The 24,659-nt window shown below is 41.9% G+C and overlaps 1 protein-coding gene across 1 annotated transcript in view; it reads right to left on the bottom strand.

Annotated features, from left to right (window-relative positions):
- The window catches only part of Fgd4 (FYVE, RhoGEF and PH domain containing 4), a 147,623-nt gene that overhangs the window by 13,944 nt on the left and 109,020 nt on the right, over positions 1 to 24,659 (bottom strand). Inside the window, exons 7-12 of the mRNA XM_051150591.1 lie at positions 24,350 to 24,495; positions 23,786 to 23,942; positions 14,508 to 14,646; positions 11,105 to 11,163; positions 10,497 to 10,643; positions 5,692 to 5,864 (exon numbers count right to left, since the gene is read on the bottom strand). Of these exons, the coding sequence (XP_051006548.1) occupies positions 5,692 to 5,864; positions 10,497 to 10,643; positions 11,105 to 11,163; positions 14,508 to 14,646; positions 23,786 to 23,942; positions 24,350 to 24,495 (821 nt within the window). The remainder of the gene's footprint in view (positions 1 to 5,691; positions 5,865 to 10,496; positions 10,644 to 11,104; positions 11,164 to 14,507; positions 14,647 to 23,785; positions 23,943 to 24,349; positions 24,496 to 24,659) is intronic.

The raw sequence follows: 24,659 nt of genomic DNA on the forward strand, positions 1-24,659 counted from the left end.
AACAAAAAGGCATCTTATTTCAAATGGACCTAGCATACCTACAGAATATTCCATCCAAACCTCAAAGAATATACATTCTACTCAATAGCACATGGAAGCTCCTCAAAATTAGACCACATACTGGAACACAAAACAAACCTTAACAAATACAGAAAAATGAAATAATCCATGTATCCCAAATCTGACCATTGCGCAATAAAAAAAAAAAAAAAATTAACCGGAATCAGAAACCAAGAAATTTAAAAGGGACCATAGGGATAGTGGGACACAGACACTATAAAGGGAGAGAGATGTCCTTCCTGGGTGTGTGGGGAAGAGGGAGATGGAGGCAGGAAGGATAAATAACACTAAGTATGTTTGAAAACACCTGGGGTAATATTTTACAAGCTTACCAAACCATTTGTGTGTATGTCTGAGTTCTACAAAATGGGGGAATGATGTTCCCAAGAGCTACATACTATGTAATAAAAACGCAGTGCAGGGCATTGAAAACTTCCTCTTAAGTTTGTGCTTGGAAGAGTACATGGGTCAAAAAAACATGGGCTTTGGTTTCCTTCCAGAACTGAAAGTTAAGTTCCTATTGCTGAAGATACCATACTTTGAACACAGATCTTTGTAGGACTTGAGGTACACATGACCTGGATGCCTCTTCTGTGAGGACTAGCTATGACGGTGGAGATCAGATATGGATGGGGAGAGAACGGGAGGGAACAGAGGACTTGAAGAGACAAGAGACACTGTGGTCTAGGGCGTTCCTGAGACAGGCTGGAGACCTACAACAGGCTAGGCTCCTGGGAGGATATGGAGGCGACTCTAGCTGAGACCGCTACTAGTGACTGACTTGGATACTGAAGAGGCCATCCTCTAACCAGACAGGACTCCTAGTACAGGGAGAGGAACACCAACCCACCCATAAAAACATCGACCCAAAATTTACCCTGCCTACAAGATGTGCAGGGATAAAGAAAGAGCAGAGATCAGGGGAATATCCAACCAATGCCTGGCCACAACCATGCAAGAGAGCCAACCCCTGACACTACTAATGACACTCTGCTATGCTTGCAGACCAGAGCGTAGAATAGCTGTCCTCTGAGAGGCCCCGTCTAGCAACTGATTGAATCAGATGCTGAGTCTCACAGCCAAACACTGGATGGAGCAGAGAGAACCTTGTAAAGTGTTATTAATGACAGAAGGGCAAGGAGGAAACAGGAGCTCCACAAGAAGACCAAGAGAGAAAACTAACCTGGGCCCCGGGGGGGCTTACAGAGACTGAAACAACCAACGAAGGACCATGCACAGACTGAACTTAGGCCCCCTACACATATGTACCCAATGGGCGGCTTGGTTTTCATGTGGGTCCCCTAGTAAGCAGTGTAGGGGCTGTCTCTGATAAGGACTTTCTTGCATGCTTTTTGGTCACTTCCCCCTGGTGGGGCTGCCTCACCAGGCCACTGTGTTAGACGATGAGCTTGGTTCTGATGCGACTGGACGTGACTGGGATGGGTAAGTGGGGGGGGGGGATCTCCCATTTTTTGAGGGGGTAGGGTAGGGAGGATACAGGAAGAGGGAGGGATGGTGGTACTGGGAGGAAAGGAGGGAGGGGGCTACAATTGGTTTATAAAGTGAATATGTAAGTTAATTAATTAGGAAAAAAATTGCAGCAAAATCAGCTGGTAAAGGTCTTTTTCTCTTCCTACCTGTAAACCTATGACATTCTAAGACTCTTATAAAAAACTCCACTCATAGGGAACTGTCCCGAATGTACCAAATCCCTTGTGGAGCCTTGGTGTCTCTGGCTTTACATTATAAATTATAATTCCATTCAAGGTATGTTTGAAGCCACCCTATATCTCACTTATTAGAACAGAAAGAAAGAAAGAAAGAAAGAAAGAAAGAAAGAAAGAAAGAAAGAAAGAAAGAAAAAAGGGGTTTTTTACACCTTTTAAATGGCAGATAGAACTAATGTTGTGAACACTGGTTGGGACTCTGTCTTGGGAAGCCCAATCTTTCTTACACTTGGTTCTGTTTTATTTTCCGTGACTTCTTTGAGAAACCGAGACCCGTGCTCCTGCTCCCATTATTACTTTTAGTAAAACCCAAACTCAGCTTTGCTCTGAGTTTAAAATTCCTCTCTGAAATAGTCTTGAAATTCTCTTCTGGTTGAGCCACGAATCTTAGTTTGACATGAGCCGAGGTCCCTGAAACATTAAGAGGAGGCTTCAGGCTGCCGAGGCTGACAGTATAGACCTGTGCCCTGTCCTCTCAATGCAGACACCCATCTCCCAGCATTCAGTTGTACTGAGCAGCATGACACACAAAAGGTGATAACGGGACCCATGCCAACCAACATGGCCGACTCCGCGTTATCTCCCATGGGAAGCCTCAGTTGGCACTGCTGCTGTTCTGGAAGTAAATGTATTTATCAGTCTTTTAAATCCAAAGACTTTACTGTTTTGCTTTGTTTTTAAAGGCAGGAAAGATTCATTTACTCCTCTGCTTAATTTACTTGTTAAATTTTCTATTTAGCAATTGAAAAATCTAAAACCAAATGAGATAGAAACTATCTAAAAACTATATGAAACAATACTTTTTATCTTTTTTGTGCATTTATAGCTATAAGATATTATAAAATGTTTAAAAAGTAGATGAGGAATACATACTCAGTAAAGTTAATTTTGGAACTAGTTCATTTGAAAATCTGTCTCATTAGGTCTGTAATTTTGATTTCTTAGATTGGTATGATATTTTTACTACAATCAAGATCATTCACACCTTCAGTGTGTAAGCTTCCTTCTTATTTACAAATATTTTTAGCCAGTTTTTATCAGTATAAAAAGACAAATTGTAAATAGGGGTTTGGGTTGTAATATTTAATTTCCCTCAAGTGCCCTTCATGTGTTCTAACTAGTGTTTATTTGAAGTCTATTTTTTTTCTAAAATTAGAATAGCTACGCTTGCTTGTCTCCTAGCTCCATTGACTTGGAACACCCCTTCCATCCCTCTCTCTTAAGGTAGTGTCTGCCTTTGATGGTGAAATATGTTTCTTAGAGGCAGCAAAAAGTTGAATCTAAAGCTTTCTACTCTAGTCTGGTAGTCTGTATATTTTATTGGGTGAAGTAAGAACATTAATATTCAGAGTTATTATTGAATGGTACACATTAATTCTGGTTATTTTCTATTTTCTAGTTCATTTGCTTAACTCACCTAGAATTATATATTTTTCTCCTGTGGCATCTTGGAGGTGTTCATCCTCTTTAATCTGAAGTATTCCTTCTAGCATCTTAGAACAGAACAATGTTAAGGTCATAAATTCTATTTGTCTTTTTTAATGTAGTTTTTTCATTTTATTGAAAATAGATTCTAGGGTTTTTTTAGTTCCTATTTGCCTCCTTTTATCATGGAAACCATTTTTCTTTTTCCTTCAGTTACATCAGATAGAGCCTGGCTTAGCTGTGGTCTTTCAGAACTTGAATACATATTTAAGCCTTTCCTTTTAAAAATTTCTGCTGACAGTCAGTCAGCTGTTACTATAATTGGCCTTCCTGTAAGTGTGACTTCTCTTCTTTCTCTTGCAGCTTCTGACTCTCTTTGTGCTGCATTTTTGGTTATTTAACTATGATATGATATGGGAAGTATCTTTGATTTGGTCTATTTGGTATTTTATGCGTCTCTTGTATCTGAATTAGCTTTTCTTTCCAAGCCTTGAGTTTTGTCTTATGATTTTATTGGGATATTTTCTTTCTTTGACATATACTGCTCTGATCATACTTTATACATTAAAAAAAATCTTTCATAGTATCTCAAAGTTCTCCTGTGTTCTATTAAATTACTATTTTTTTTCAATTATCGTTACTCTTGACTGGCTGATCCAATCTTTTTCCTTGTCTTCAAGCCATGATACTAATCTCTATAATCCATTCTATATGTAAGGTTCTCCACTGAGATTTTTTTCTATTTTTGCTATTGATTTTTCTTTTTCATTCATTCATTTATTTATTTAATCACTTTACCACCTGATCTTAGCCTCCTCCTATTTTTTAAATTTGTAGAATAAGTTTGACTTTCCTTCAATATTTCTTTCTTTCTTTCTTTTTTTGTTTTTGTTTTTGTTTTTCAAGACAGTGTTTCTCTGTGTAGCCCTGGCTGTCCTGGACTCACTTTGTAGACCAGGCTGGCCTCGAACTCACAGAGATCCACCTGCCTCTGCCTCCCGAGTGCTGGTATTAAAGGCGTGCGCCACCACGCTTGGCATCCTTCAATACATCTATCCTCTATGGACATCATTTGCATTCCTGAATCGACTTCTTTATTTCATTCAACTGTTTATGCTTTCTTAGAGTATACTTATCCTTCTTGAGCTCTTTCCACATATTATTAAATTATTAAATTCTATGTCTGATGAGCTTCCATCCCTAACCAAGAAGCAATCTCAGATTGACATCATTTGCAAAATGTTTTCTCCCGTGGTGTCTCACTTAAGGGCAGGAGAAGACAGCCAAGACAAAGTGACCCCTGTGGTATTCTTTGTAGGCTTCTGCATCTCATACCACTTGCTTTGGGCAGTTTTTGGTCTTCCTGGTCTTTGGCTTGCATAGTATAGTTTCCAATTTTGTGGGATTTTATTGGGTTTTGTCTTTATTTTTGTGTGTGTATCTCTGTGTGTCTTTCCTATGCTTTATTATTTTTAGTTTTAGAATTCTTGTTTGTTTGCCTATTTGTTCTATACAGAGCGAGAGCGAGAGGGGAGAGCGAGGGGGGAGAGTGAGAGTGAGAGGGCAGAGCGAGGGGGAGAGGAGAGAGTGAGAGCGACGGGGAGCGGGGAGAGCACGAACGTGGAATTAGTGAGCTGGGGAGGCAGGAGCGTCAGACAGGATGCGAGAAGGGCAAGCCATAGTGAGAATACAGCTCATAAAAAAATTACTTAAAGATATCCTTTGTCTGGAAGTTATTCCAATTTGCTTTCCTTGTTGGTCCTTACTATAGGAATGCTAGTTTTTAAAGGCGCCATGTAGGAGTTGTTGGCTGAAGTTATATATTTTTTAAAGATTTACTTATTCATTATTTTATACATACATGCATATGCCTGTGTATGTAAGTGATGTGTCACATGCATGCAGGGTCTGCAAAGGCCAGCTGTGAGATGTGGATGTGGATGCTGGGAACTCTAGTGCTCCGGAAGAGCAGCAAATGCTCCTAACCCCCGAGTCACCTCTTTTGCCCCATTTTATTGTTTTGAATTCCGGTTTCCTTTCCTTTCCCAGTGCGGTGTGGCCCAACACTTTCCCGTGGTGAGCTGCATCTTCTCCTCAGCTGCTCTGGGCTTGTCTCCTTTTGAGGGCTCAGAATGCCAGCATGGAATAGCAATCATTAACAATTGCTGTGGGAGGAGGAGGCATAGGAAAGAGACTTTTCCTACAGGTCTCAAGACAAAACTGCAGCAGCCACATCCCCTAAGCACCTTGCCACTCTGCAGACACCTGACTGATAGCTACCGAACACACACCTCTGTCCTAGGCAATACAGGGATCAGAGGAAAGACATGATGTCTGCCTCAATTAGGCCCCAAATTTCCACTTATAGGTAGTTAGCAACAGCAACAGCAACAACAACAGAAACACTACCACCACCTCAGGGAGACTTCTGACTCATTCTGAAGTTGTCAGGAAGCTGTGGTAGAAACGGCCCTCTCACCTGGCCTGCAGCTCCAGAGTTCTCTCTTTCCCAGACACCTGGAAAGTGTGTGGGTATTCTTCATTGTGAGTCTCTACAATTTTCATTCCATCGATGCCAACTCTAGTTCGAACTGTGAATTTTGAGCCCACCAAGCTGAATCTGGGCACACAATATAGCAACATGTTGTTGAACTGCAAAGAGACAGAGTACAAATTAGTAAATAGAAAGATAAAGAAAATAAAATCGGACTAATGTAACTCTGGACAGAAATGCCACTGAAATTTTCTATTAAGGATATATGACTTGCTGGGCAGTGGTGGCGCACGCCTTTAATGCCAGCACTCAGGAGGCAGAGGCAGGCGGATCGCTGTGAATTTGAGGCCAGCCTGGTCTACAGACAGTCAAGGAAAGCCAAGAGAAACCTTACCCGAAAAACCAAAACAAACAAACAAACAAAAAACAAACAATGAAGAAGAAGAAGAAGAAGAAGAAGAAGAAGAAGAAGAAGAAGAAGAAGAAGAAGAAGAAGTGACTTTTCTCTTTCTCTCCATTATCTTGCTTCGTAACCAGGTCTTGAACTTCCAATCTTGTATTAGACTTTCAAGTACTGGGCATATAGACATATAGTACCACACTTGGATGTTTTCTTAGAATTCAATTAAATATTCATTGGACAAATACATAATAAATGAAGTAAAGGGTGACTGAACTGTGAGATAACATAAAATATTTAGCGGTCTGTCATACAAAACACGAGGATGCATTTAGCATTTCCTTATAAAGTATAACAAACCAAGGGATTAATGTAAGTAACCACTAGGCTACAGGAGTCATACAAAATATATTACATATCTGAATAGCTTCCTTCTCCACATAATATATTTAACACTTTCTCTCCTTTCAAAATGCTACGTTAGAAGGAAATTAATACTCCCCATGAGTTTCATTTTCATTGCTAGCGATGGATATAGTCAAACTATCAGGACAAAACGCAGCACCAACAGATGCTGTCGACACCGCTTTTGGCTGCACATCAGAACCACACGGGAGGACCCTGCTGCTCAATATACCACACATTCTGGATGCAGGGTGCAGAGAAACTGAAAACTAAGATGGAAGCTTTCCTCTTACTGGTTAGCTTTCACAGAACTAGCAGGCATCATGCAGGCTGCTGAGGACAGAAGTCACTAATGGTATCATTCCTACGTGGACCTTGTGAGCTACAACAGCAACCTGGCAGACAAGATGTACCCACTGACGCGGTAGTGGCATGACTGATGTGGGAGTAACGAAGCGCTTTCGGCTTGGATTTGGATTCTACACGAAGGAAATTTGTCAAAAAGAGAGATGTGGCACTACTTAGTACTGCTGCATTGCTAAGTGGACACACCATCGGGCTGCGTTGTAGTTATCTGTGTTTGCATACATAAACCAAGGGTGCCTTCTGCCCTGATGAAAGAAGCCTCTCTTTTTAGTACATGCAGAGATTCACGCCTGCTCAATGCGTTGAACTAAATGACTGTTGGGGCTGGAGAGATGGCTCAGCGGTTAAGAGCACTGACTGCTCTTCCAGAGGTCCTGAGTTCAATTCCCAGCAACCACATGGTGGCTCACAGCCATCTGTAATGTGATCTGATGCATACTGTATACATAATAAATAAATCTTTAAATGACTGTTGACCTGCATCCATCTCCTACTGCAAGGCTCAGAGAACACAAACGAGGGAGAAAAGAACATGTAAGACCCCGTGGTCAGAAGAGAGTGACTTGAAACACAGTTTTCCAGGCACGATGTGGCCGCTACACTTGTAAACTCATAGAAGCTACAGATATCTGCATGAGACCTGCACAGAGATGGCATTTCCTAAAAATCTCATCATCCAAGGGGAAAGGGGAGTCATCTTCTGCTGTTGTACACAATTCTCTCCTCATACTTATCTAGGAAACCCTAAATAAAGTCATCAGGCCACAAAAAAAAAAAAAAAAGAAAGAAAAGAAAAGAAAAGAAAAGAGACAGAGACAGAGACGGAGAGATAGAGAGACAGCTGCTGGAAAGGAGGGGTTCAGTTTAAAAGGAGCAACTAAGAGAGGGTAATAAGGATTTAATATGATCAAAATATACTATCTACGTGCATGGAATAGTGCTAAGAAGCTTTAAAGTCCAGGAAGCACTCTATTTGTTCCTCAGTTATCTTTCCACATGCCATATTAGTGACTCTTTGGAAGTCAGAGGAAAACACAGCATATTCCCCAAAGTCTTGGCCACAGTCCTGCAGGCCAGGCAGTGTGTAGTGGGAACACACATTCCCATTTAGTCAATTACCCCAGAGGCCATACTCAGATACTCTTTCTTTTCTGGAGCCACCATCCCTTACCCTCATTACCCCAAGGCCAGGTATTGGACAGTGACCCTGAACTTGCTCAAATCATGGGTTTTAAGCCTTTTACTTGGCCTTTCTTGTTTCCTTGGTAAACCATGGTGGCTCTTGCTCACTTTTGGTCTTTCTCTGCCTCTTCCCTGATTCTATGGCATCTCTGTTGCTCCTCTCCATGGCAGGTGCAGATCCTCCCCTGGGGATCAGTGGTTTTGATGGCAACCATGCTCGTATGAAAACAATAATGAAACCTGCATTCTGCAATGGACTTCTGAATAGAACCTGGAACCCTGAGGTGATTATTGTATGCCCTTGTTTTCTATTTTGCTATATATAAAAGTATAACCTAGGCAAAACAAAGTACTTTTGCTTGGCAAAAATCAGGAAATCTTACGGCGAACTTGGATAATATCTATAGTTAGTATTGATGGCTGGCCCAGAAAAATCTCTCCAATACTGCAATAGTGGTATTTTTCTCTTGGAGGTAGGGAGCAATGGTCTAACTGGACTCAAGGCTCACTCAGTAAGACAGAATTCATATGTGGAGCTCCGGACCTAGCCTACTACCTGTAGCTGGAGAGGTCATAGGCTCTAGAAGACTCTACGACTGTTGTTTTCTTAAATAATGTAATTTCTAAATGCATTCTAAATAATTAGCTTTATATCCACAGGTAAGTGTAGCTTTTGCTGCCCATCAAAAAAGTTTCTTTCTTGCAACAGGTAGTTTTGTACAGAGATCGCAACTGCTCATGATGTGGGGAAGGGCCTCCGGGTGCCTAAGCCCAATGCGCACATTTACGGCATCACCCCACATTCCAGGCTCAGGGACACCATGGAAGAGATGCAAGCAAGATTGTAAGAGGCAAAGGGCCAGGATGCCTGCTACTCAATGTTGTCTTTTCAATGAAACCTCAATAATATGGTTACTTAAACAAGATTTGCATAACAGAACTGGATGTAGTGGCACACGCCTGTAACCCCAGTACTCATGGAGACAGAGGCAAGTCACTGTGAGTTCAGGCCAGCCGAGGCCACACAGAGAAACCCTGTCACAAAAAAAAAAAAAAAAAAAAAGACAAGATTTGCATAACAACATCAGTTGACATGCTAATGTGGATGGGAAAGATCTACAAGATCGCATCTCTTGATGAAGAGTGATGACAATATGGCTGCTGAGGAAGAAAATCAGTTTCCTTCCGGAACAAGCTCCCTTTGACTTATCTAATCCCAAGCAGTCAATTCTAAACATGTTTTATATAAGCAAGACTAAGTCAATGCAGTAGGTTAACTAAAGAACTCACGAATTTATCCTTTGTTGACGTAACAATTTCATTGCTTAGAATATACTGTCCTTTGCTTTTGTATGGATTTCTGGTTTTTAAATTTTTGAGTTGATGATCTTAGAGTGAAATAGTTGTATAGTGTGATAACAAAATGTTCCTTATAAACAAACACAAAAAACAAATACCCAGGAATGGTGGCTCACTCCTGTAATCGCAGCACTCAGGGAGGCAGAGGCAAGTGGATCTCTGTGAGTTGGAGGCCAGCTTGGTCTACAAAGTGAGTCCAGGACAACTAGGGCTACACAGAGAAACCTTGTCTCAGATAGAAAACAAAGTGAAAAACAAAACAAAATAAAACAAAACAAAACAAAGTAAAACAAAAAAAAAACCCCAAACAAACAAACAAACAAAAGCCCTGTGACTGCGTTGGGACGGCTCAGCAGGTAAAGAAGCTTGCCACCAATCCTGGCAACCTGAGCTTGATCCTCAGAATCCATATGGTAGGAGAGAAATTACTCCTGTACGTTTCCCTCAGACCGCTCCACATAACACGGTACGGATACGCAGGCACATACACACACACACGCACACACATACCCCTTCACTCACACACACACACACACACACACACACACACACACACACACACACATCTTCACTCACACACACACTAACACACAAACACTCACAAATAAGCTCATTCTCCACGTGGAGGAGGTGAGGAGGGGGCACTGCCTCTGACATGAACTCTGGTGCTTGCAGTGTGATCAGTCCCCCTTGGCGGGGTGGCCTTGTGGGCACCCAGAGGAAGAGGATACAGGCTATTCTGATGCACCCTGATAGGCTGTGGTCAGAGGAGCAGGGAAGGAGAATAGGGTGGAAGAGAGAGAGAGAGAGAGGGTAGGAATGGGAAGATAAGAGAGAGGGAGTAACATTAGGGGTGTAATATGAATAAATTATAAAAAACTAAAAGAATCAAAAACACTGTGGGATATTAAAAATTCCTCCTATGACAATCTATCTTTTTTTTTTTTCAAAGAAAGATGTAAATAATCTTCTAGAATTTCTCAGGCCTTCAAGGCAACTAATGATGTCACTTCTCCTAGATATGTACAGGAACTGTAGTGACCCACTGGTGTGCAACCTGCTGACACTCGGTACTTACTAAGAAGAGGTAGCGCTCTTGTGCTGATGTGTTCCGAGCAGCTAGTTTGAGGATTTGCCCTTCTTTTATTAGCTCATTTGAGGGGTTTACAATGTCTTCTTCTTCTCCCAACATCTCATAAATCTCTAAGAGTTTCTTCAGGTTCTCCTGGGAAATTAAAACAAAACACAGCAAGATCAAATATAAGACGGTAATTTAAATTTAACTAAAATCAGCCGGGCGTGGTGGCGCACGCCTTTAATCCCAGCACTTGGGAGGCAGAGGCAGGCGGATCGCTGTGAGTTCGAGGCCAGCCTGGTCTACAAAGTGAGTCCAGGATGGCCAAGGCTACACAGAGAAACCCTGTCTCGAAAAACCAAAAAAAAAAAAAAAAAAAATTTAACTAAAATCTCCATAATTTAGTAGATATTAAGAGTAATTTATATTTTGGTATAAAATGTATCAATAAAGTGAATCCTAAGAGAAGAGAGGACTAGATTAGATGTTGGTAAACACTCTTTTCTGCTCATCTGTATCTGCTCACTTTGGTCTGAAGCTACAATAGGCAGAGGCTTTATTGTCAACTACTGTCTAACCAGAAGGTTCCTAGGTCTTCTAAAGGGACTTACCATTTTTCTTATGGCACTATTAGAATGGCTTGCTGCTGTAGATATAATTTCAAGTGACTCTAAATGGAAAAAAGAAAAGTAAATGAATGTTTTGTCCTTTCTATGTGCCTAGAGTAGCATACAAATAGAGAGCAAAGACAATGGAGTCACAGCAGTTCGCCCTTACAATCTGGCAACTAGTTTCCAGAAGTCATTTGTTAATGGTTTATCTAACTGGACAGGATATTTACTTGCAAAGTGACATGCATGACAGTTAGGCGCACAGGTACATTTGATCTATATTAGGCCTTAAAAATGAGCTTGCATTTACAGTGTATGTTAACCAGGCTCAAAGCACTTTGCCAGAGAATTTCACACACACAGCAGTTCCACACTATCTGTCAATGTCTTGTGGGTCAAAAATAGCACATACAAATTTCCAGGAAAAAAAATCATAAATTTAAAATAAATTGTATTATAGCATATAGTTAAAATTATCCTATTTTATTATATATTGTTAAGCTCTAATTTACAAATTAAACCATATCATAGGACTATGTAGGGGTAAATATTACGATATATAAAGTTTGGTACTTGAACAGTGAAAGGAGCTGCGGGAACTCTTTGGAAAGTGTCCCCTGAGGAACTATTGTCTACAGTTGGTGAGTTCTTTCTTTCATTTCCTTTTGCCATGATAGAAATGAGGAAGTGATGGGACTTGGCTAGATCCACATGGACCCCAAATCATATGACTCAAGCGTCTGATGCTGTACTCTCCCTCCTAAACGTAAACAGCGTTCTTTGGGAAAGCATGACAGCCTGATTCAGATCAGAGTGCTGGGAGAGAAAAGAAAGGGAGGAGTGGAGTGTGGAGTGCCAGTGGCTGACGGTGACGGTGACGGTGACGGTGGCGGTGACGGTGACGGTGACGGTGACGGTGGCGGTGACGGTGACGGTGGCCAACCACCTGGAGCACCTCCAGCCCCAAGGCATGTGAGGACGGCCCCATTCCTTCAGGCCCACAGTTTCTGTGTTCTTCACACCGCTGAAAGGAACAGACTTTTGTTGCTTCATCATCTATTTTCGAGACTCTAAGCGGCTGCCTTCTGGGATGTCCTTAGCAAAGGAAAGCCAGGAAGAGCCACGCAGTGCGTTATGTCTGTATCCTAGGGCAAGAATGAGCCTTTACATATACAATGCTGGATGCTGCGGGCAGGGCTTGGATCAGGCGCGTGGCTGTCCTGGAGGCCGTGGCTTGGCAGCTCCATGCAAGGAGAACTGCCCCTTCCTGGAGGGCTGCTCTGCACGCTGGGGAGGATGGCTGCAGATGGCGCATTCACAGCCCAAGCGAGAATGAGCCTGGCCTGCCGGCTACGGTGTATTTTCTGCTCCTGGAGCTGCAAAGCTGGGGAACCAGATGAAAAGCCACAGAGGAAGAGAAAAAATAATCATCTAGGTGCCTATTCCTGCCTGTTAAGAAGCAAGTTGAAGAATAACCTCAGGAAAATTTGAGACCAGGCAAGGCGAGCACCAAGAGCAAACCTGCAGAGGAAATGGGTGGCAAGCGAAGAAAGAATGCAGAACGTCTGCCCGGCCGGCTGCCGCGGGCTTGCCCTGGAGCGAGCCTCTCTCTATTGAGGCAATCTCCTTGCAAGTGACATACCCCTTCCAAGCTACATTCCTGACCTTCTCCAAGCATTTCTATGGCACCTCCAACAACATCCTAGGGAGGGGTAATGTCAGTATCTCAAAACTGGATAGTTAACATCATTTTTGCTTTCGTTTGAAAGTGTCCCCAGTCTGTGCGGCTGATGCTGTAAAAAGAGCTGCCCATCTCTTTGTGGCTTTGCTGTGTTGCGCCCTGTATTTAATGGTAAGGAGAGGAGGAGTGAGTAAAGGGGGCAATGTCTTCATGCCAGGATCTGATTTGAGGGCCCGGCTTTCCAGACAAAGAATTTCCTGATACTCTGAGCAGGTGATAGGTCCCATGTTCTGTGACCTGGTTGACTTAGGTGTTTGGCTCTGAAGATCCACTTTCCTTTCTAAACATGAATCTTCCTAAGGCGGCGTAAGAGGATAAGGTCACTTTAAAGGAAAAAGCCTAAGCATCTTTGCATGTTCCAGGTCTACGTGGGCACGGGCAGTTCTGTGTGTGTGATATCCAGGACGAGGTAAAACAAAATGGCAGAGGCTGCAGTAACTGCTGAAGGAAGTGTAGGGAGATTCGCCGGAAGCTCGGCGGAGCTCCTAGGGAGTATCAAGCCAGGGAAAGATCACATGGCAAATTCAAACAGACTTCAGAAGGGGAAAAGAGTGAGGGAGGGCTCTGTGGCCACCAAGTCACAGGGGTGGCGGAAAACAATAGAAACGGCCCATGTTCACCATGACTGGGGTTCTGAGCCCCTCACTTCAGAACAACACCCATTTATGAAAGAAGTCAAGGACATGTAAGAAGAAGGATATTTTTAAGACCACATTAGTATTATTAGTACTTGTCAAATATTAAACCCTGACTATTAATTTTTTATTTATTGAGAAGTTAAAACACTATATCAGAGGCCTGAAGGTACAACTTTTTTCCTCTTCTTTTCTTGCCCCCTCTCTCTCTATTTAGTCCTGGCTGGCATGGAACTCACAGATATCTACCTGCCTCTGCCTACCTGGTGCTGAGATTTAAGGCCACCGTGTATATATTAGAATGTGGCATGTAAATCTTTGAGCTCAATCTCTAACATTACAAAACATTAAAACTGCATGAAAAAGTAAAGAATTAATGAAACTTATTAGTCTTTAAAAAAACTTTCATTCAATCTAATGAAATAATTAAGATAACCAATGCAACTGGAATAAAGTTGGGGTTTTTTGTTTTGTTTTGCTTTGCTTTTCAAGACAGGATTTCTCTGTGTATCCCTGGCTGTTCTAGACTAGCTTTGTAGACCAGACTAGGCTCGAACTCAGAGATCTGCCTACCCTTGCCCCCTGCCTCCTGAGTGCTGGGAATAAAGGTGTGTGGCACCACACACCATCAGGCCTTTTTTTTTGGAAAACCTTATGTTCTGTGTATGATAGGATGTAATACTAACAGGTTGTATTTGCATAGTAAATGTCTTAGTTTTGGGAAGGTAACTGTATCACTACTCAGATACTTCTAAGGCTAAGGTTTCACAGTTGGCGATGAACCTGATCCAGAATGGAACACATGATCTGCACTTCCCAAAATGGGCGTGGTCCTGACTTAAGGTGGAAATGAGTGTGGTCCTGATTCAAGGTGGAGCACCAGTTAAGGTGCAGACAATGAATTCCAGCAACATGATTTCCTGACAAGGAACATTTGACTGCGACAGTTGTACGTGACATCTTTGGAAGCAAAAGGCAGTTTGGCTATGTCATTATGCTGTTGTAGAGGGTGAATAAAAGCACTTACTTTTTGCATCATTCCAGTCTGGGGAGTCAGGGGACAGCTTCTTCAGGTAGTCCTTAAGAAGCATCTCATAGCGAGGGATGCGCTGAATGGGCTCCAGCATGTGGTGCTGCAGGGTTAAGTTTCCACAGATCTTCTGCCTCTGTAATCAGCGAGACTTTATTTTTATTTTTTTATTATTTTATTTTATTTTTTAAAAATATTTTTATTTAACTTTAATTTATGTGTGTGGGTGTGTGGGTGTCAAATTTTGGAGTTACAGACAGTTGTGAGCTGCCATGTGGGTGCTGGGAATTGAACCCAGGTCCTTTGGAAGAGCAGGCAGTGCTCTTAACCACTGAGCCATCTCTCCAGCCCGAGACTTTATTTTTAAATATCCTATTACTTTTATTGCCGGCGTGAATGGACATCAGAGGACCAGTGTCACAAGGGTCCTGAGGACCAAATTCAGGTCATCAGGCTTGGTGGCAAGTGTCTTTACTCACTGAGCCATCTCGCTAACCCTGTCATCAAGGTTTTTTGTTTTGTTTTGTTTTGTTTTCGAGACAGGGTCTCTCTGTGTAGCCTTGGCTGCCCTGGACTCACTTTGTAGACCAGGCTGACCTCGAACTCACAGAAATCTGCCTGCCTCTGCCTCCCGAGTGCTGGGATTAAAGGCGTGTGCCACCACACCTGGCTTGTAATCAAGGTTTTTAAAAAGAACACTTAATCATTAGGTTAACCAATCTAACACCTCAGTGTAATAAAGAACTTCTGGGGTGCTTTGAAAAATGCAGGTTTCTGAGTCCCAGCCAGTTTATGAAATCACAATGTTGGGGGAAGAAGCCAGAGAACATGCATTTTAAAACACTGCATGTTGCTGCCCATATGACATGGAGATTCTGAACTTCCCTAAAGTTACCTTTCATCCTGGATACTCCAAGGCTATTTGCCACAGACAATGACCTCTTCCCTTCCTTTCTGTCACCCTATGGGACTCACCAGAACCCAGAACCCTCCCCACCACCTGGACACTTGGTTTAGAGACACAGGCAGGCTATGTGCATGCAAGCTCGCAGACCCCCTGCATGCTGTTAGGCCCATGGTTGCTTGCCAGAGACTTTCCCCTCCTCCTGGCCCATCTCTTTCCCTTTGGGTCTCACAAGTTCTCAGCCTTCTCTCACAAGGACTCTGTAGCCAGCACTCTGTGGCTGGAAGATCCAGGCTACTTTCTCCTTTCATGGCTTCCCAGAGCTGTGAAAGCTACATGTCTGGAACCTCCAGGTGCCCTATGTAGGCCCAGGCCCAGTCTGTATTGTCAGCAGGACTTCTTCCAAGCTCCTTCCTACCAAACCACTGAAGGTGCCAGGGGCAGCACTGGGGTAGAGGATGTAGTCCAATTACTAGACAAACAAAGCAACTGACACCCCAATCTTGCCTTAATTTTGCTTCCACTTAAACATTATAAATATCCCCCAATGACAAAAAGAAAGAAAAACTCAACCAAAAAACTAACTCCAGATTAACAACCCTTCCCCCTCAAGACAGGCTTTCTCTGTGTAGCCTTGGCTGTCCTGGACTTGCTTGGTAGACCAAGCTGGCCTCAAACTCACAGTGATCCACCTGCCTCTGCCTCCCTAAGTGCTGGGATTACAGGCGTGCCTGGCTTAGATTCACAAATCTTAATGTATAAACAACAACACCACACATACACACACACCCAAAAAGACCAAAAAAAAAAAAAGTCTCCTCCCCCAAATATAAATTTCATGATGCTGGAGAGGTGGCTCAGAGGTTAAGAGCACTGGCTGCTCTTCCAAAGGTCCCGAGTTCAATTCCCAGCAGCCACATGGTGGCTCACAACCATCTATACTGAGATCCAGTGACTCCTGTTGAAATGATATGAATGAACTCTCAAAGAATTCAAAAGTACGATCACAACCATGGTCAAACAACTGAAAAAAGACAAAGATTATATTATAACCACAGACTGACATAACAGAGACAGTAATTGATTCCAACACTCTCACCAATACAGCCAACATCTTACTAAATGGAGAAAAGCTGAAAGCATTTCGACTAAAGTAAACCCAAGACATAAAAACACTTTGCATATTTATAAAGAAAACCAAAACCGAAATGATAATGAAAATGAAAACTCTTAATAGCTTATTTTGGCTTATGATTCCATAGGGTTAAGACTCCATCACAAGCCGGGCGTGGTGGCGCACGCCTTTAGTCCCAGCACTTGGGAGGCAGAGGCAGGCGGATCACTGTGAGTTCGAGGCCAGCCTGGTCTACAAAGCAGGTCCAGGACAGCCAAGGCTACACAGAGAAACCCTGTCTCAAAAAACAAAAAACAAACAACAACAACAAAAAAGACTCCATCACAACAAGGAGGCATGGTGGCCAAGAAGAAAGAAGCAGCGAGAGCTACCAGGAAGTAGCGTGAATCTCCTCCTGCTGTGATGTGTTTCCTCCAGTAAGGCGATACCACCTAAACCTCCCACATGTTGAGATACATTAAACTGTGGGAGATGCTTTCTATTCAAGTTCCCACAAATACTGAAAACACTGAATAAAGAGAAGGTACTGAAAGATGAAAGAGAGGAAGACAGTCATTTACAAGGGCAGTGCCTATCAAAATAAAACCTGATTGTAATGACAGAAGCATCTAAATCTAGAATATATCTGGAAAGGTGGAATCCAAGTCCTGAAAGACCATAACTGTCAATCTAGGTTATTAAAATTAAAGACTAAATAAAAGCTTGCCATGATAAAACAGATTAAAATAATTCATGACTACTAGAAAGACCTTAATACAGAGGCTACTAGAAGGAATATTATATCGGTCTTAAGGGAAGTATGAACATACCCAAGGAAACAAACAGTGCCAGGTCAAGTAATCAAAAGAGAGCAGCAAACACACCACAAAGTAAACAAAACAACAGGAGTTAATGTACATTATTCAACAATAACTCTGCATAGTAATGGTCCAACTTCCTAAATAAAAAGACCTAGATTAGCAGATTGGACCAGAAAACAGGGTTCATCTTTCTGTTACTTCCCAGAAGCATAGCTCACTGACACAACCTTAGGATGGAAGGATGGAAAGCCATATTCCCAGCAAATGGAAGTAAGAAACAAGCAGGCATAGCTATTCTACTATCAGCATTACATCCAGAAGCCTGAATTGATAGAGGAGAAAATAATGGTTATGCTTGAACTATTTATTACAGGAAAGAACTTCCTGAACAGGACCTGGACAGCATAGACATTAAGATCAATAATTAATAAATAAATGTAATCTAACGAACTAAAAGACTTCTGCCCAGCAAAAGACATCATCATTCAGTTGAAAAGGCAGCCTACCCAATGGGAGAACATATTTACTGGCTCTACAGTTTAAAACACATAAAGTTGTGTTTTAAAATATTGCCCTAGTTGTCTTTTTGCCCATCTTGACATACATTTAGAGTTAGCTGAGAAGAGGGGACCACAACTGAGAAAATGGCTCCACCAGATCAGCCAGTAGGCAAGTCTGTCAGGTATTTTCTTGATTAAGCCCAATGTGGGAGGGACTAGAGGGCTCGGCCCACTGGGGATGTCACCGCCCTAGGCAGTTGGTCCTGAGATGTATGAGAAAGCAGCCCTAATGTGGCATGGAGAACACAGTGTTCTGATGACCCATGAGTAAGCAGTGTTCCTCCATGGTTCCTGCCTTTCTGTTCCTCCTTCCTTCAGTTTTGCCCTGATGTCCCTCAGGGATGGGGTGTCACTTGAGAATTATAAGATGAAATAAACCCTTTCTGCCCCAAGTTGCTTATGGTCATGGTGTTTTATCGCAGCAATGGAAAGGCTCACTAATAGTATAGTAATAGAATAAAGCATAGAGTAGGGAAGAAAGCTATACAGAAATCAAGGATTTTATTGATTGATGTTAGCATAATCTGAAGGTAGCTATAATGAATGGAGGCATGTTATTTTTCCAAGAGCAATCAACTTAAAAAGTTAAAAAAAATATTTAAAAATAAAAGGAATCAAAATGGTGCCATAGGATCTACTTATATAACATAAAAGGCAGAAGTAAAGAGTCATAGAATTCCAGCCACAAGAATATTATGTGATGCATAAATTCTATTTCATGCCCTCAAAGAGTTATCTACAAGTGTGAGTACACACTGTAGAATTAACAAAAATGATTATAGCATTATTGAAATGTATAGGCTTGGTAAAATGGATGCAAACCTTATTGCAGATACAAAATGATTAAAAAAAAAAAATCAGGTTTCATTGGAATGCAGCCATTCCCCTTTAAATTTCAACCACGGAAAGAAGCGGAAATAGAAGAAACTGAAAACTCACTTTGCAAACATCTAGTTATTTTCTTGAGATGCCATCATACTAGGTAGCCAAGACTGGCTTCAAATTTGCCATGCTGCTTCCCCAGTCTCCAAAGTGCTAGAATTACATGGGCAAGCCTACCATATGTAATAAATTTATATAGACTTATGTCTTAGTTCTATTGCTGTAAAAAAACATCATGACCAAGGTAACTCTAACGGATGAAAGCGTTTAGTTGGGGCTTGCTTACAGTTTCAGAGGACAGTCCATTATCATCATGGCAGGCATGGTGCTGGGGAAGGAGTTGAGAGCTACACCCTGATCTGCAGCAGAGAGGGAGAGAGAGACACTAGGCTTGTCATGGGCTTTTGATGCAGATTTTGGAGTTTGCCCTGCTGGGTTTTAGTCTTGCTTTGGTCCAGTGTCCCCTCACTGTGCCCCTTTCCTCCTTGCTGGAATGGTAATGTATATTCTGTGCCACTGCATGTTGGAAATATAGGATCTAGTTTTCGATTTTGATTTTTACAGTGGGATACAGTTAGGAGGCTGCCATGAATCTTGGAAGAGACTTTGGACTTTTAAACGGGATGAGACTGTGATAGACTATGGGAACTTTTGAAGTTGAGCTGAATGCATTTCTGCGTTATGATATGGCTACAAGTCTATGGGGGTCAGGGAATAATATCTGATGGTCTGAATGAGAGAGGCCTCCATAGGCTCATGTACTTGAATGTTTTAGTCACCAGAGAGTGGAACTGTGTGAAATGATTAGAAGGATTAGGGGTGTGGCCTTGTTGGAGGAAACGTGTTAATGAGGATGGGCTTTGAGGTTTTAAAAGAAAATGCCAGGCTATCTTGCTCTCTGCTTCTTTTTCATTCTCTCTGCCTGCAGATCAGGATGTAGTTCTTAGCAACTGCTGCAGTGCCAGGCCTGTTGCCATGATCCCTTCCATGATAATAATACACTAAGCCTCTAAAACTATAAGCAAGCCCTGAATTAAATGCTTCCTCCCATAAGAGTTGACTTGGTCTTTGGGTGCAGTGGGATGTGCCTGCCATCCCAGCACTAGGAAAAGCAGAGGCAGGAGGATCACTGTGAGTTCTCAAGGCCAGTCTGGTCTACAAAGTGAGTCCAGGACAGCCAAGGCTACACAGAGAAACTCTGTATCAAAAAAAACCCCAAACAAACAAAAAGTGGGGGTTGCCTTGGCCATGGCATTTCTTTACAAAAGAAGTAACCAAGGCAGACTCTAAAAGGCCAGTCTTTACTAGTCTCAAAAGCAAAGAGGGTCCTGCTCAGGGCATCCTTTCCTACACCTTCTAGGGTCATGTCCATGTCTCTTCTAGAGTCTCAGCATCATATTTCACACTGAGGTCTTTGACTCATTTGGAGTTGATGATTTTCATGTAGGGTAATAGGATTCTAATTTCATTCTTGTACATGCAGACATCCAATTTCCCCAGGACCATTTGTTGAAGATGCTATATTTCCTCCAGTGTCCTTTTTTTTTTTTAATCTTTGTCAAATATCAGATTGCTATAAATATGAGTATTCATTTTTGGGTCTTATATTTTGTACACTTGGTCTATATGTCTGTTTTTTGCCAGTACCATATTTTTTTTTTATTACTCTACCCTACTTCACTCTACTCTGTAATATATCTTGTAATATGGAATGGTAGTTGCTCCTGAATTGTTCTTTTTGTTCAGGATTACTTCAGCTATATGGAATCTTTTGTGGCTCCATATGAATTTTAGAATTAAACTTGGATTTTTTTTGAAAAACATTGTGTGGGGGGGGAGGTTGTACTGAATCTGTAAATTGGTTTTGGAAGAATGGTAATTTTCAAAATATCAATTCTACCTCCCATAAGCATGGAAAGTCTTTTTGTTATCTACTGTGTTTCTCAATTTCTTTATTCAGAGACTTGATGTTTTCACTGTGGAGGTCTTTCCTCTCTTTCAGTTTTATTTGAGGGAATTGTAAAGGGTGGCATGCCCGTGATTACCTTCTCATTATATTTGTTGTTGTATAGAAAGGCTATTAATATTTGTAAGTTGATTTTGTATCCTACTGGTTTCTTGATGTTTTTGATGTATTCTATATGTTTTCTTGTGGAATTTCATGATCTCTTACATAAATAATAGTAGCAAGTCATCTGTACATAGGGGCAACCTGATTTCTTCTTTTTCTATCTGGAAGTTTTTGTTTTTTGAGACAGGGTTTCTCTGTGTAGCCTTGGCTGTCCTGGACTCACTTTGTAGACCTGGCTGGTCTCGAACGCACAGCGATCCACCTGCCTCTGCCTCCCTGAGTGCTGGGATTAAAGGCATGCACCACCATGCCCTGGCCATATTTGGAGCTCTTCAGTTTCCTTTTCTTGTCTTATTGTTTCAGCCAACGTTTTGAGAAAAACACTGAAAAGGAATGGGGAAAACAGAGAGCCCTGTCTCGTCCCTAATATTCATGGGATTGCTTCAAGTTTCTCTCAACTTAGGAGCACGTTGGCTGTGAGTTTATCATATATAGTTTTCATTATGTTGTGATCTGTCCCCTCCAGCCTACTCATCTAAGGCCTTTATCATGAAAATATGTTGACTCTTGCAAAGGCCTTTTCTAGATCTCTTAAATGATCATGTGATTTTGTCTTTAAGTCTATTTTTACAGGTTATTAAATTTATTGGTGTATGTTGAACTATTCTTGTATAAATAAGATAAAATTAATTTGATTACAGTAATGCTCTTTTTGGTATATGCCTAAATTCATTTACAAGTATCTTATTGGAGATTTTTTTTCTATTTTTGTTATCATAGATTAAGGCAAACAACTGACAAGTTAGACCTTCATAAAATTAAAAAGCTTTTGTATAGCTAAGGAATCTATACAGTGACAAGGAAGCCAGCAGAGTGGTGGATAGTCTTTGCTAAGTATACATCTAATAGAGGATTAATATTCAGATTATATAAAGAACTTTAACAGCACCAGCAATAACAACAAAAACCAACTGACTCATTCAATAGTGGACCTGGGATTTGAACAGCATTCTCAGAAGAAGAAACAGAGACAGCCGAGAAACTCATCCTCCCTAGCAATCGTGGAAACTACAGGCAGAATGTCTCAGATCAACAAAATAATGATCCACAAATGCTGGAGAAAAAGCAAGGAAATGGGTACCCTCCCTCCCTTTTGGTGGGACTGTGCAGTGCTGCAGCCACTCTGGAAATCAATGTGGAGAGCTCCCAAAAACTTAAAAAGTAAATCTACCATGTGACCCAGCATTGGCATATGCCCCAGGAGACTCAGTAGGCTACTCCACGTATGCTTGCCCAGCTGTAGACACAATAGCTGGGAAATGGAACAATTTAAATGTTGGTCAGCTGATGGATGGATAATGAGCATGTGGTATATATACACAACGGAATTCCAATCTTCTGTAAAGGAATATAAAATTTGTAGGTACGTGGATGGAAGTAGAAAAATATACTCAGTGATGTAATCCTGGCTCAGAAGAGCCACATGTTCTTTCATTTGTGGTTCCTGGCTCCAAACCTTCGGATGTGGGCACATAATCTGAAGTAACTGAAGAAATCAGGAAGGTCAAAGGCACCGTGGGCTGGGAGAGGAGCGCTGCAGAGGCGAGCAGCAGGGCAGAGAGGATGTGAAGACAAATGGGAAAGAGGGGCTTTAGCAGGAGAGTGGAAAAGTACCAACTGAAAGGGACAAGATATAATTAAAGGGAGATTAGTAACGCTAAGGATGTTTCAAAAACTCATAAGGAATTATACATTCTACATTTCCCTAGAACTACATGTAATACACATATATGTACACATATATGCATATAGTTTTAATGAAGTTATGACCCTTGGAGCGATAATGCTCCCCACAAGAGTCATATACTATTTTTAAACAGTCTCCAGTGTCAGGCATAAGAAATCTCCTTTCAAGTTTTGGTTGGGTGACTCCGAGAGACTCTCTAACCTCATGGTCTATTGCCGCTGCTTTTGCTTGCCTTCTAGAACTTGACGGTGGTCCGTATTGCTGAAGGTACTGCACAGTTCGGACACCAGGACTCAGGGGAGTCAAGAGGGATCTGGCCTGAGGGCCTCCCCACTGTGGGCTAGCTTCCATGGTACTTGAGATGCTATGCAAATTGGTTGGGATGGAGTGGCACTCAACCATCCCACCCAGGTGTGATGCCTATGAATCACAGAAATGACCAGCAGCATGGTAGGTGTCCCCCCAGGTGTCACAGAGGCACTCAGATCTTGGAGGTAACCAAGAGCTTGCCTAAACGAGACTTGAACAATGGCAACACCAATCGACATGCTAAAGTAGAAGCATGGGACGCCATGGAGCTCACTTCCAGGTAACCAACGGCTGCTGAGAGAGGAGAACTGGTCTTTCCCAGGGGTGAGCCCATAATTGGTTTTTTCAGTACCAGCCTTAAAAACATATATAGACAATAACACGAGGTGGACTCAGCAGGGTGTGTGTGTGTGTGTGTGTGTGTGTGTGTGTGTGTGTGTGTGTGTGTTTACATACGTACACACACACCCACACATATATACATATGTACATATGTATTCATATATATGTAACAATGGCAGCTAGCAAAGTGGCAATGGACGTGAGAGGGAGCAAAGAGAGATACAGCAGAATGGGGGTCACAGGAGGGGGGGGGAAATGCTGTAAGTATATTTTAATTTAAAAAACTACCAATAAAAAATTTAAAAGCAATGCACACTGAGCATTTTCTTCCATGTAGTATGTGGCCCGTGCTCGATAACTAACTGCTTTAACTCTGCAGATAACATTTTTGCAGAATTTAGAAAAGAATGGATTTTGGCTAAGTTTCTCAGAAAAAAAAAATACATCTCAATTTCAGATCTTGAAGCATATAATTTGTCAGAAAAAAAAATTAACTTGTGAGCAGGAGGAAAAGTGTCCTACTACCTGGATCTCTTCTGTCACCGACTTGAACTGGGGAACACGCTCTGTCATAGTTTTAACCAGCTCCACCGCATTATCAAATCCCTTCACGTACTCCCCATACATCTTGAGGAATGGCGCCAACTTTTGCAGGATGTCTCCAATTCTGGGAGTCGTTTCCCTGTATGAAATATAAGAAACGTCATTAAGGTTTCTTATAGAATGAAGAAAGCTGCAGGTCAGTCCGGGCCATCCACTCTGTTAGAACCACTCTGCCTTAACGCTCGCAATCAACACCTTTCAAAAGGAGCTTAGGAGTTTCAGAAAGAGTCTACGGGATCCCCAGTCACTGATCACAATCATGCGGGAATCCTGTCCTCACCAGTCACAGCATCACTGAGAGCCCAGGAGTGAAAGCCTATTCAGCAAAGCTGAAGATGCTGCCCAGTGTCTACCAACAGTTGCTATGTGACACTTTGGACCTATACTAGCGGCAGCAGTGTGCGGCGTATCTGTCTACTCTAAATGTTAAGAAGCAGCCCCGTGACGGCACGTCGTAGGCACAGATGCCCTCTTTCTCCGTCTTACCATTCTTGCATTCGCCTTTCCAGCTCTGGTAATAGGAATTTACTATGGAAGGCATTTATTGATGAAATGTTAGAAAAGATTTTATTCACCATCTCTGCAGGAAACGAGCCTCGGTTTGCTTCTTCTAATAGTTTGCAATAAAATACCTGAATAAAAGAGTAAAGCAAATGTCACTTTAGTTTTGTGGGCTGGCCAGTTTCCACTGTGCTGGCCTGCACTGCAATCAGTGCCTTGTGAACTTATGGGGATGCTTATGGCTTAAGAAAGCAACAAATCCTTGAAATGTAGGAGTAACTGTATGTTTGATTTT

This window comes from Acomys russatus, chromosome 8 (genome assembly GCF_903995435.1).
Source record: "Acomys russatus chromosome 8, mAcoRus1.1, whole genome shotgun sequence".
NCBI classification, from domain to species: Eukaryota; Metazoa; Chordata; class Mammalia; order Rodentia; family Muridae; genus Acomys; species Acomys russatus.